Source organism: Marmota marmota, unplaced genomic scaffold (genome assembly GCF_001458135.2).
Source record: "Marmota marmota marmota unplaced genomic scaffold, marMar, whole genome shotgun sequence".
Classification (NCBI taxonomy): Eukaryota; Metazoa; Chordata; class Mammalia; order Rodentia; family Sciuridae; genus Marmota; species Marmota marmota.
Window position 1 is genome coordinate 901,842 of NW_026000005.1, and position 13,725 is coordinate 915,566.

At 35.6% G+C, this 13,725-nt stretch overlaps 1 protein-coding gene across 1 annotated transcript in view; it reads right to left on the minus strand.

Moving 5' to 3' along the window:
- Positions 1–4,884: 4,884 nt before the first annotated feature.
- The window catches only part of Ttn (titin), a 282,873-nt gene continuing 274,032 nt past the window's right edge, over positions 4,885–13,725 (minus strand). Inside the window, exon 296 of the mRNA XM_048808084.1 lies at positions 4,885–4,896. Coding sequence (XP_048664041.1) covers positions 4,895–4,896 — 2 coding nt within the window. The 3' untranslated portion in view covers positions 4,885–4,894. The remainder of the gene's footprint in view (positions 4,897–13,725) is intronic.

Genomic DNA, 13,725 nt, shown 5'->3' on the forward strand with positions numbered 1-13,725 from the left:
AAGTTTTCTGTAAATATTTTAAAAATAAAAAATAGTCATTTCTAATTTGTATTATTTTTCACCCTTGAAACAGGTGCTTGAATAGGTGTGCTTTAACCCTAAGAATGGCTTTTATTGTGACTTGGATCCACTTTTTTTCTTTAGGAACCAAATAAATTTGTGAAATCATCTTTTTTTTTTTTTTTGAGTGGGTATATATGTGTGTGTGTGTGTGTGTGTATGTTTATATATATATATGTGTGTGTGTGTGTGTGTATATCTTAATTTTTAAGTAGGTTTTGGATTTTTTTTTTTTTTTTGAGACAAGGTCCTGCTGTGCTGCCCACATGGGTCTCAAACTTGTGGGCTCAAGCAGTTCTCCTGCTTCAATCTCCGGAGTACTGAGACTACAGGTGTGGTGACACGTTGTATATATCTAGGTTTTTTATTAGTGGATTAATAGCATGAAGCAACTTCTAAAGAGTAAGGTAATCTTGCATTTTGAGAAACCCCATGTATTTTCAAGTGTGCCTGACTTCTGAGTTTTAAGGTAAAAGTGAACCAAATGAAAATAATTCTGTAAGAATTTTAGCTTATCAGGTTTTTCTATGATATATAGTTATTTATTGACTCTTTCTTGCTTTGTCTAAGGCATGGGGTTATTGAGAACTCTGGAGGATCTTTTGACATGTCAGTGGTCTTCTAAGAAAAACCAGTGTTTGCTTTTCATCTGAAGTGCCTGGTATACTCCTCCATGATTAGAGGGTTCTTGATAAGAATTATTTTGTAAATGAACTTAATTTGAATTTTGTTACATTATATTGAATAATTGTTTTATCTTCAATCAAGATAAGTCCAGACATGGATGCTATTGCTAAATTTAAATTCCAAGGCAGGAGATAAAATATCTTAATTTTCACAGATGCCTTGGAACCTGTGACCCCGAATTAGTTTTTTACTATGCATTATCACATTTAGAAATTTAAAAATCATCATAAAAATCTCAGGAAGCTTGTATTTGTGGTATATTAATATTAGAGTGCTGTTAATATTATTGCATCCTTAATTTAGACTCTGCTGGTTTTTCCTTTATTTAATGAGGTACCTCTGTGTCTGTCATTTGAGTTTTGCTGTTGCAGTTTTGTCATTTGTGGCCTGGAGGGAAGCCCTATTTGGTTATAGGTGTTCCTGTAGAGAGGTCTCTCTTTTAAGAGCTCTGCTGAGTAAGTAAATGGTAGGTAGCTGATAGATAGGGCTACTGTTTCATGTCTTTTTGGTTCCTCAGTCCTCTCTTTGAATATGCTGAATTTGTAAAGTTTAAATTCTTTTCTTTCCTTTTTTTTAAGTTAGGTTTCTTATTGAAGTAATTCATGTACATAGTTGAAAGAAATAAAATACTTGAAAAGAGCAATTTAGCATCCCAAAGAGGTATACTTTAATGGTTTATTTTAGTATTTACTTTCTATTTAAAAATGATATAGTACTTTTTTCTTGATTTAATCAGTTTCAAAAGGGAGTTATTGAATTCTGATTATGGTAGGCAGGATTTGCTTTTTTATATCCACATGTCTCCTGATTTTCTTTCCCTATCCCTTCCCTTACCTAGATTTTGTTAAATCAGTAGTTACAAATATTGTTCACTGACAGTCTACACGACTATCATTATTTACTTTCTATTATTTTTCCTAGAGTTATGTTGCCCAATTGTAAAATTTGCTTAGTATTGTTTATATACCTATCACAGTGATAATCCAAAGCCACAATTCCTCAAAAACATCACATAATCTATAGATTTCTTTTTATGGTTGCCCTTTATGGGCAGAATTTCTTCCACAATCTCTCTTTTGCCATTTGGACTGTGCACTCTCCAGGCATGTTTCTGTCTGTGCATTGTGATGTAGTCTCACTTTGTATCTCCTGTTTATTCGATACGATGATTTCTTCTTTCTTGATTTACTGTCTCTATTTAAAGAATTGTTTTTGCCAGAGCTTATGCACAATAGCTTCCTGAAAAGATGCATTGGAGGTATAGATTTTGAGGCTTTCCAGGTTTGAAAATGTCTCTACTCTGGATTGATTGTGGTTAGGAGTCTGTCAAAAAGAATTTCCTCTCAGAATTTTAAAGGCACTGTCTTTCATCACTTGATATTACTGTGAGAATTCTGACATCCTTCTTACTTTTACTCTCTGGAGGCATTTAGGAGCATCTCTTTACAAAAACCCTAATGTTTCAAAATGTCTGTCTTTATTCATTCATTTTAATGAGTACTTGACTTGGTGGAGTCTCCCAGTAGATTTGCCTGCTTTGATTCTAGGAATTTTTTGTGTGTTGTTTCTTTGATTATTCTTTCTGCCCCATTTTGAGTGTTGAACTTCACAGATTCCAGACTGATACTCTAATTTTAAAAGTATTTTCTCCAGTTGCTGCTTCAATTGTATTATTTTTTGTTGTTTTTGTTACCCTTTAGGTCTTCAGTTGAATTTTCTACATTTAAATTGCCAAGAGATCTTTTTACTTTGTTACTTTTCATAAAACCCTATTTTTATTTTATAGATTCAGTGCCTCTTTATCTCCCTGAGTACAAAATAATGGGCTTTTCCTTATATCTTTCCTCTTTCTTTCATCATTTCTATTCCCCATATTCCTGCTTTTTATTTGTGTTGTACTCTTTCTTTCTGAAGGCTTTCTTAGGAATTTGGAGAGATCATCCATTCAGGTTAGTCATGTACCACAAAGCTAATTTCATAGGCCTTTATGTTTGGGCTGTTTTATCAGTTGTCTTAAGGGCCATGGGGCAGAGGGCTAGCCTTTTCGGTTAGGATCTACTGAATTTCAGTGGAGATTTTTTCTTTGGTGTCATTCAATTTCTCTAGAAAGTTGCGTTCTGAAAATAGCTTAGGAGAAGATGGCTGAAAACCCTACAGTTTGTATGATGGCCTTTACTTAATCTCTGTATTTTCAGCTTTCTTCATATCCCGTCCCATCTCACCTAAGTCCTCTATGATTTGTAACCCTCTGTTGCAGTTTTCCTGTGGATAGCAGAAGAAGGTGGTTGGCGGCTGTGGAGAGTAGGGGAGAGAACCAGGGATCCAATTACTTCTGTATAGAGTTCTAATCCTCATTTCAGCCCTGTGCCTCCCTCCTTTTAGCCCTGTGCCTCCCTCCTTTTTTCTACAATAACAATATTTCCAAATCTTGCACTTAACAGAGGTTTGGTGTATTTTTGCTTCTCCCTCTTAGGCTTCTGCTTAGGCTTTAACCTCCTCCATACTCCTCCTGGCTTCTATTCTTTGAAACTTTTGAGATTTCTTGACTTTGTATTCTGTTCTCTTTGTCTTTGTGAATTAATTCCTTTTATATTCCTTAAGTGTCTTTTTGGTGGGGTTTTGGAAGTAGAGAAAATAAATTCATGTGGCCAGTCCACCGTGTTTAACTGAAAGTCTATATTTAAATTCTAATAGTGTGTAAGAAAATAAAAATTCTTTAATATTTTGCAATTCATCCTTTCCACTTAGTAATTTTTAATTCCCATGCTTTTACTGTACTACCTACCTCATACAGCTGGCAGTACATAAAACACCTAGAATAGTGCCTGGTACACAGTATGTGTTAAATAAGGATTCTTTATTATGAATATTGTTATTATCATTATTAATTTCACTACTATCATTCCGAATTCAGTAGCCCCTTTAGACTTGAATGAAGATGTTTTGCCATAGGAATAATTATTAATATCTGGGAAAATATAATGTTGATAATATTGACATTACATTACTTCACATGAGGTGTTCAGTGTTATTTTTTTTTTTTTGAGAAATGTTAAAGCCTTAAGAAATCCAATTAGTAGTCATTACTTCAAATGTTTTAAGAAGAGTATAATAATTTTGAAGTGCTTTTAACTTTATTGTAACTGTTTTGGTCTTATCATCTAAATATGAGGTATGGAGAATAAAGTTATGAAGATGGTATTTGTTATACCTTACTTGTAGCTAGTAGATATAATAACTTTTTGACCACATAGATTACAGGAATAGAGAAATAGTAGATTGCAAACATTGCATCTGTAACCTTCTTGTGAATGGTTGTACACCTTTCAGAAAATGTTGTGAATGTATACAAAGAAAATGCATGCATTTATTCAGTAGGTAAAAATTTAATTTATTGTATAATTAGAATGTTTTGGAGAATGTTTAAATACTTAATATTTAAAAATATTTTACTTTAGATTGTTTTTTTTATGTTAATATCTAAAAGTAAAATAATTTGTTCTAGGTACAAGGTACTCTGAGCCTATTTCAAAATTCCTTTTTCTAAGATATTTAAAGTATCCTTTTATGTTTGGATTAAGGGAGTTGCATAATAAGATTCAGTTCTTAGAAATGAAATGGAAGTAGGTGATGCATTACTTTTTTTTTTTTTTAACGGACACTGAGCTGTATATTTTGAGGAAGGAGATTTTTATCTCTAAGGACAGTTGCATTTTTTTCTCACAAAGTAGAATCCCATGTTGTGACAGATGGCTGTAAATATCAATACCTCCAGAGATTAGAATTTTTTTTATCCAAAAGCAATAGCCAGTTGCTTAGTGTAACTAAACCTCTTTGCAAATAGAGCAGATGAAAATAGATAGTAGTTGTACCCAAGGCAAAACAAACCCTGCTGTTGTCATAACACTGGCATTTTCCCCTTTCCTTGGATGTCTCTGTTATAGGCTTTATTGGGTCCTCTTACGTCTGCTTTGATCTCTGAGTTTTGATGTCTGCATCTTTAGAGTCCTTATGCTGTATCTTCTCCAAATGAGGTAATTAATCTAGTATATTTTCATAAGATAAAATTTGTCCTTTTTGCCCTTTAATATGTTCTCCCTCCCCTTGGTCTTCCTTCTTTCTTACCTTCCTTCTTCCCTCTTTCCCTCTCTTCCTTCTTTCCTCCCTCCCTTTCTTTTTGTTAATAAACCATTACTATAAGCCAAGTGTTTGACTTCATTTTAGCCTCATAATGGAGATATTAAAGTACAAGAATACAAGACCAACCAACATGCACAGATATAGGATTAACACATGTTTGGCTAGAATTAATATTATTATCTGAAATTCTAAGTGTTTGCATTATCTATTGATTGAGTATTTTAGTTCCTACACCTCTTCATTTTTTTGGACTTAATGAATCCAGAATTTACCAACCAAGCCCAGAATTTGATGGCAGGGTAGATTAAATTTTGATCAGTTGTTATAGATAAACGAAATGAATTAATGTAAGGGGTGTTTACACATTAAGTAGTACCTTGACATCAATGAGAAGTAATTTTCATGTAGTCCCAATATCAGAAATGAACAAAATATATGACTGAAATAAATTTTCTCCTCAGTTTTATTGTGTCAGGCTTGAAGGAGAATGCTGTTGATATTCCCTGTCTTTTTAGAAAGTTTGGCACAAAGAATTTTTTTACCCACTTTCATTTCAATATAACCCGATTTGATTAGATGGGATAGTTAGGAACATAGGAGAGAACGGTGCCAGGAAGGGATCCAGAGCCACCAGGAGCTATGTACCTACACTCTCCTTTCCTCGGCCTTTCCTGGTATTAGACACAGAAGTCATCATGTGGATGAGATGAAGCAGTTTAGGAATGAAGAATGGTGAGTCTCGGGCATGAAAGGGAGTGTTCTAGGAAAATGTTTCAGTCTTATCTGCACCATGCCCTTCTCTTCCTGTACTTGGACTTCATATTCTGGGAGAACTGGGTATTTTCTACCTCTCTTCTTAATTTTTCAAAGCAATACTTGACTATATAGCTTTTATTAGATAATAATTTAGATAATATGGATAAATCTAAATTCACCTTCATGTGCACTCCCCCAGGAAGAGGTTAACTACTCTTTTCGGGTATGGACTCTTTCAGGCCTATTTCTTGAGTGTTGACTTAGATTTTGTGGAGGTCCCCATTTTTACTAGTTTGGATTAGCTCATTAAAAGCAAGATAGTTTAATAAACAGTGGCACACTTACGTTATGTAGCCTGTAATAGGAGATGACTCTATATTGCTTTACTTGAGTATATTTCTGTGTATGACAGTTGAACAATTCTGACCCCTACATTGTTCGTCAGAGAGGTGTTCTAGCTCTTTCATTTTCTATGAATTGATTACGTTTTTCTAGATAGAGCATTTTTCTTTAAAAGAGAATGCTAAAGTTTCTAGTGCTTTCTTTAATTGTGAGGGAGCATGAGTGTATGTATGCATGTGTATGGTTTCTTGGTTGTGGAAAATGCAACTTGGAGTCCTTTGTTTTGAGACTCACAGCTTTATGTTTAGTTTTACAGTTAATTTTAAAATGTTAGCTATAAAGGATCAAAACAGTTTTGCTGTAGAAGTTAACCAACTTTTGCTGTAGAAGTTACCACAACTTGGTCAAAATAGAGAGTTGTGTTTTTGTTTGTTTGGCAACAGTCAAAAGTGTGGCCTCGAGATAGTAAGGGTTAAGCATCCAGATTTCTGTCAGTGAAAGTATATATGTCCATGCAATTAAAAACGTCATTTAACAAATTTATGTAGTAAATAAGTATTCAGTGAATGCCTCTTCAATCTTATCACTGAAATTAACCTCCATACTTGAATAAATAGGAAATTTCTATAGGTGGCCTTTTCTTGTAGAATTTGGGGTTGCTAGGTTATCAAGAGTTTCATCTTGCCTTCAGAATTGGCATACTCAGGTGATATTTCATAGCCCTTTGTCATCATTCCCATCTTGGGTGAGGCCTTAGAATACAACTGTCATTTAGCTCTATTATTTCTTCTTTATTTTCTTGTTTAGCAATAATTGGCTGGAGAAGTTTGTGATAATATATATCTGTGGTTTAGTAGTGTGACATTATATGGCAACCTTTCTTTTTTTTTCCTTTCTATGACAACTCTGATCAATTAGTTTTGACTTCCAGAAATACTGAAGTAGAAGCTAGAATCAGCAGAGAGTGATGTACCTATTTGATTAATGATGTCTTCATGGGCTTGGTAAAAGGTGCGGGGAATGGTGGCAAGGATAGCTGTCATCGAGAACACAGGGCAATGATTATGGTGTAGACTTAGCATAATTTTGCTAGATTTTATTTTTTTAAGCAGTCACAATAAACACAATCAACAACTCATAATTGATTCCCTGTTTTCAGTTTCTACTGTCCAAATAGGATGAACTTAAATATATGAATATTTTTAAAATAGAAAATGGAGCTGGGTGCAGTGGTACATGCCTGAAATCCTGGCAGCTGGGGAGGCTGAGACAGGAGGATCAAGAGTTCAAAGACAGCCTCAGCAAAAAGCAAGGCACTAAGCAACTCGGTGAGACCCAGTCTTTGAATAAAACATAAAAAAGGGCTGGGGATGTGGCTCAGAGGTCAAGTGCCCCTGGAGTTCAATCCCCAGTACCAAAAAACAAAGTAGAAAATAGAAACAAACATAGCTCATCATCTCTTCATTCAGACCAAATGTGTATGTATGTGTGTGTGTGTGTGTGTGTGTGTGTATACACGCATAAGTAATGTATATCATTAACTTACTAGCCGTGCCTTTATGAATTTAAAAAACCTTTGCAACCTTGACATGATGCTCAGGAAAAAATAAAGTGCTAATATTATTTTCTAAAAGTAAGTGAAACTTAACAGCATATCAGTGCTTTGCGTAAGTCACCTTTCATGTTTAGATCATCCTTGGTCATCACTGGAGAGAAGAGTTTCAGTTCATTTGTGGTTTTGCAAGTAGCAAACCTCCTTAGAGATAAGTTGCAACTTTCATTTCCTGTTTTTGTGAATCAGGCCATGTTGGCCACATGATGTCCTTGAAAGTGACTTGAGTCTGGACCTACCATTTCTGGTCTTATAACATTCTTTTTTGGGGGACATTTGGCATCCTCTATGTGGTGTTTGCATGTGTCACCTTTGGGGATGTGACTCCTATGGGTATTTTTGGTGGGGGGTATGATGGGAGTAGATATAGTTTTAGATGATTTTTTTTTTAATACTTCAAGTACAATACTTAAAGCTATTTCAAGTAGCTTGCTCCAGGAAAATGAAGAAATGAAGGGTTTTGTGTCTTCTAGTTTTAATTTTTTGTTTTTGCCCTTTGCTTTCCATACTATGTTTTTGCCTTCCGGTTTTCAAAATTCTGTGTATTATCTCAACCTTCTCTTCCTACCTGCTATGAAGAATGTCTAAGAAATCGTGGTTGGGTGTTTAAAGGAAATTTCTAAGCACTTTACAGTATTATCCATAATTTGCTGAAAAGCAAGTCATGAATGTTTCTCATTTTTTTTACCTTTCCCTTTTTCTTTCTTCACTTTATCTTTTTTCTTCAATTTTTATTTATGATTATAGAATCCTCAAAAATGGCTCCTCTGTGTGTCTTTATTTGGTGTATTACTTTGGAAAAGAAAAGAATCACTTGGGTATGATGGCGAGTCCACCTAAGGGGCTGTTAACCATTTAATTTAAGATAGCTTATTCACTTATTTACCTCCTTTTAAAAAATTTCTTTAGTCCATATTCATTTGATTACTCACCGAGTACTATGTTGCTAATATTTATTTTTGCGTTCTAAATGTTTTTTACATTACTTTACTTTTTAATTCTTAAGTGCACTTAAAACTCACTGCATTATTATTTAACAACTTAAATTGACTATCCTAACTTTAATTGGCTTTCTTAAAAACTTCACTTTTTTAGCTATTTGAATACCATTTCTTATTCACATTTGCACACCAATTATTATCTTAACCTAAATATAAATCAGCATTAGAAAAATGTACTTGTTGGTTTAAAATTTTTTTTGTTGTATATAAATATTATTAAAAACATAAGCACATGAATTTCTTTTTGCCTTTTAAATGTCTTTGTTTTTGATCAGCTATAAGTAATACATATAATAAATTTGCAACAAAAGTTTGTGGGTATTTAAATGAAAAATTTGTAACTTTAAAAGAAAAATAAATTGGAAATATTGGAATTGATAGAAGAGCTAGTCATTAAGTAAACTTATTAATCTAATAGCAAATATGGATCTCACTAAAAGCACTTTAATTTTAAAGCACCTTCAGAATAGGATTTTTATTCCCAAGGTGGGGGGGTGAATAAAATTCATTTAAAAATATATGTATACTTATTTGTGAGTATTTTCTTTTTCTCTTCCAAATTCTAAAGGTGTATATTCATATTTTTGTTATGACAATTCTGCTTGTTTAATTATTGTAGTAATTTTATAAATTCAATAAAACTGAGCCATGTGAACAATGTGGGGGAAAATGTTTAATAAATTTGCCATGTCACTAAGAAAAAAAAAAACATTAAAGCCAGCATGTTCTGAAAACCTAAGAAAGGGTAATCCTCCGCTTTCCAAAAATAACACTGGTTTGTTGAACACTTAAATGTAAAACCTGATTGGTTAGCTTCAAGTTAGTTCTGTGATTTTGAGAAAAGATGTTAGGAGACTAGTTAAACTTTAAATGAAAGTATGAAATAGTTCTCCTTATTTGTCTGTCAGAAGTTCTTCTGGTCCTTGACTAGATAAATAAGGTGATTCTTAAATCATTTAAATGGGGGTACATTTTAGCTTCCTAATGTCTAGGTTGTTCCAAACCAACTACAGCAGAATCTCTCGGGGTTGAACCCATCATCAGTATTTTTAAAAAATTTCTGAGTAATCCCAGTGGGTAGCCAAAGTTGAGAACAACTGAACTGGGTGGAAACATACACTCCTGATGTTGTATTGAAGAACAGGTGAATATGTGAGTGTATACAGATCTCTATTTATGTATAAATACATTTATCTCATTAATTGGGGCCATCATTAAAGATTGTGAATAACCAAACATTTTCCAGCTCTGAGAATCAGCAGCTTGTTTCACTTGGCAGCTTTTTAGAAATGCACCATCAGGTCCCTCCCCTGCCAAGTGAGATCCTGCATTTTCACAGGACCTGGGGTAATTGGGTAATTATAGGTCTTATCTCCCTGTCTTTTTCTTTTCATGTCTTTTTTTTTAATATTTGTTTTAGTTATAGGTGGACACAATATCTTTATTTTATTTTTATGTGGTGCTGAGGATCGAACCCAGGGCCTCACGCATGCTAGATGAGCGCTCTACCTCTTGAGCCACAACCCCAGCCCCCTCTCTTTGTGTCTTTTTTTTTTTGTGCTTATTTTTTTTTTTACTTTTTACTGGTGCATTATAATTATACACAACAGTGGGATTTGTTACAATATATTCATATGTGCACACAATAAAATAGTATAATTTGATTCAATTTCATTCCCCATTCTCCCCTTTCCCTCCTCTCCCTCCCTCACATCTCCTTCTTTTATTCTACTGATCTCCTTTCTATTTTTTTCAGTTTGTTCTAATTAGTTATACATGACAGCAGAATGCATTTTGACACATTGAACACAAAAGAAGCACAACTTCTCATTCACCTGGCTGTACCTGTTGCAGAGAAACACCAATAATATATTCATACATATAGGGTAATGATGTCTGTCTCCTTCTACCATTCTTCCCACCTCCACAGCCCTACCCACCCCCCTCCACCAGCACAATGGGTCAGCATTCGATCATCAGAGAAAACGTCAGCCTTTGGTTTTTTGGGGACTGGCTTATTTCACTTAGCATGATGTTCTCTAATTCCATCCATTTAAGTTAAATACCATAATTTCATTTTTCTTTAAGGCTGAATAATACTCAAGTCTCTTTGTGTCTTAAGCAACTCATGACACTGTTGTTCATGACACTGTTGTTCAGCACTGGAAAATGAAACTAGTGTGCTCACTTCAGCATGTTAACAACTAGAGAGAATTTTCGGATCTGGAGCCACAGTGAAGGAAACAACCCCATCACCATCACCTGAGATAGGGAAGGAGAAAATAGTCAACAGATTGACTACCAGGCTGAAGGCAGTGCTCTTAATTACTCAGCTGCCTTGTGTATTAAGGAAAAATAAGTACAGCTTTGTAAGGACCTACATACTTGTATTTTGAGAATTCTTTGAAAGGGAAAAAAATATCCCTTTAAGAAATTTGCTTATCCTAATCCCAAATTGAAATGAATAAAATGGAATTCTCCAAGTTCTCTGGGATAGCATCTACCCAGTGCCTAGCACTCAGGAAACCTCCCTTCTCATGGCAGTAGTAGTACATGATAACATTTCAGGAATCTCAGCTGGGTTCCCTCTGTCTTAGTCCCCCAGGAATCAGGGGGATTAGTTTGTCTTCTTTCCTGAAGGAAAGAAAGATTCTTTTCTTTCTTTTGGGCCCATTACTGTAGTTTCTGGAAAACTGGGTGTTATAGCTTTTTTTGCCACTACGATTAAAGGATCCGATCAGAACAACTGTAAAGGAGGAAAAGTTTATTTAGGGGCTCGTGGTTTCAAAGGTCTTAATCCATAGAAGGCCAACTCCATTCCTCGGGGATCAAAGTGAGACAGAACTTCATGGTGGAAGAGTGTGGTAAAGGAAAGCAGCTCACATCATGATCAGAAAGCAGAGAAGAGGGATCTCCACTTGCCAGATATAAATATATACCCCAAAGCCACACCCTACCACTTCAATTACCACTCAGTTAATCCCTGCCAGGGGATTAATTCACTTATTGGGTTAAGACTCATAACCCAAACTTTCCTTCTCTGAACCTTTTGCATTGTCTCACGTGAGCTTTTGGGGGACACCTCACATCCAAACCATAACATTGGCTCTCTCCATTGCTTCCCCTTTCCATGACAATACTGGATCAGGTAATCACCTTCTTCCCTGGTGTTACTGCAGATGCCAGTAAAGGGTTTAGTATTTCTCGCCATAGCTTTCCAGGAAGAAGGCTAATTGACTATATTGGAAATAAGGGGCCTTTTAACAGGAATGACCAAAGGGATTTTGTTGTTGATCCTGCCCAGGAACAGTGACCCTCAAAATAGAGCAGAGCACTCTGCTTTATAAGTGAACATTGTCTCTAGCCCTCTCACCCTTTAGCAGGTTTGATTTTGGTGTTAGGGAGTGGTGCTAAGACAACATTTATAAAAAAGCCCTGAGTTCTAGGTCTGAGGCTGACCATGTGGCTGGGTATGTTTTTCAAAGGCCCTGGATCTCAGGGCTTTCCACTTTGGCTATTAAAGGCCTCATTATTTTCTCCTTAGTAGTTCGATTTATTAGGACAGGGCATCCTAGCCTCTGGTCCAGTCTTGGCCAAAGGGGTCTGCTGGTGTCCTCCCTAGCTTCTTTGAATTGTTCTAAGCCAACAAGTGAGAGTGGAGAAGGGACAGCTGCCCTCGTTATAGATGTGGGACGAATTTCTCAGCAGTTTGGGGAATGAGGAGTACCTGAATCCCTCACTTTGATAAAAGCAGATTTTGGTGCTCTCATCTGGCAGTTGCCAACAAAAAGCTGATTTCATTCATGTGTGGCAACTTCAGGGAAGAATTCTGTCCCTGTGTTCCTCCTTAAGGATGTCTGGTGCAAGTCTCAGCATCTCTGGAGAATTACCCTTTAACTCAGGGAATGTGCACCTAGCAAGAAGCTTCTATCTCAGGCTCTGGTGGTGTAGGAGGACCTGGTTTGGAAGAGGCCTTATACAAGGTGCATTAACACAGCCTCTCTAAGGAAAAGGAAAGGAAGGAAAGGAATTCAGAGCAGCAGAGCCTTCTCAGGGGTTTCATGAGTGGCAATCATTGCTGCTCTTTTCAGGAAGAACTGTGTGTAGGGATTTCTCAGATGACTTAGACATCCTGAGGAAAGAGTTTGGCAAAAATCTATCCAAGGCAAACATTCACATTTTTTTAACCTTTGGATAAAAATCCATGGGCTAGTCTCTTTTCAAAGTTGTCTTATTTATCTGGCAGACACTATTTTCTCCTAAGACAAGAAAACTAAACTTTCTCTGCTCAAATCTCTCAAAATTACACTTGGGGTAGAGTAAACAAAATTAACACATTATCTTTCTGGAGTTCAACCATAAAATATTCTTATTGAATTTGTCTTTGTTGTTGATTTAATCTATTATTTTACTGATTTTCTGATTTACCTTTCTGTCTCTACATGGTTCATCTATATAATTGGCTACAGACATAATAAATTCATCTTTTGAGAAATTCCATCAAAACATTTCCTATAAGCCTGTGCTGTCCTATGTCCATCACATCTAGTTCCATACGTTGAATTGTGTCCCTATCAGACTAATTTATCTAGGGAACATCAGTGAGATCTATTTGGTCCCCTCTGAAAAACTGCTTCTTTTGAAGATTCTGCATGGCAGTCCTTAATATAATGATTGCTAGTACTTAGTTGGGTGCCATGCTAAGTCCTGTGTTAAGCATGCAGTAACCATCTAGTCCTCACAATAATCCTGTGAGATTGCTGTTATTTTCACTTTATAGATGAGCACATCAAGTAATGAGTTCAATAATGTGTGCCACCTGCCACCCCACCATAACCCAAGATAGGAAAAAGCAGGTCCTAGGTTAGAGCTGGGTGTTCAGAGTTGTTGAATGAGGATGTATGATTCCAACATTATTATGCTTATCGTTGGGTCTATATAAATTACAGGAAAGAGAGGGGAAAGAAGGTTAGGACACTGATAGTTTTATGGACAGTAAGTTTTACGGTTTGAATAGGTTGGCACCTGGGAGAATATGTCTGCCAGCTTACTGCTCTCAGTCACCTCCGGGTTGACGAGGGGAAAAGAGAGGAAACCATGGGAACTCTGAAATGATGGGATGTTGCT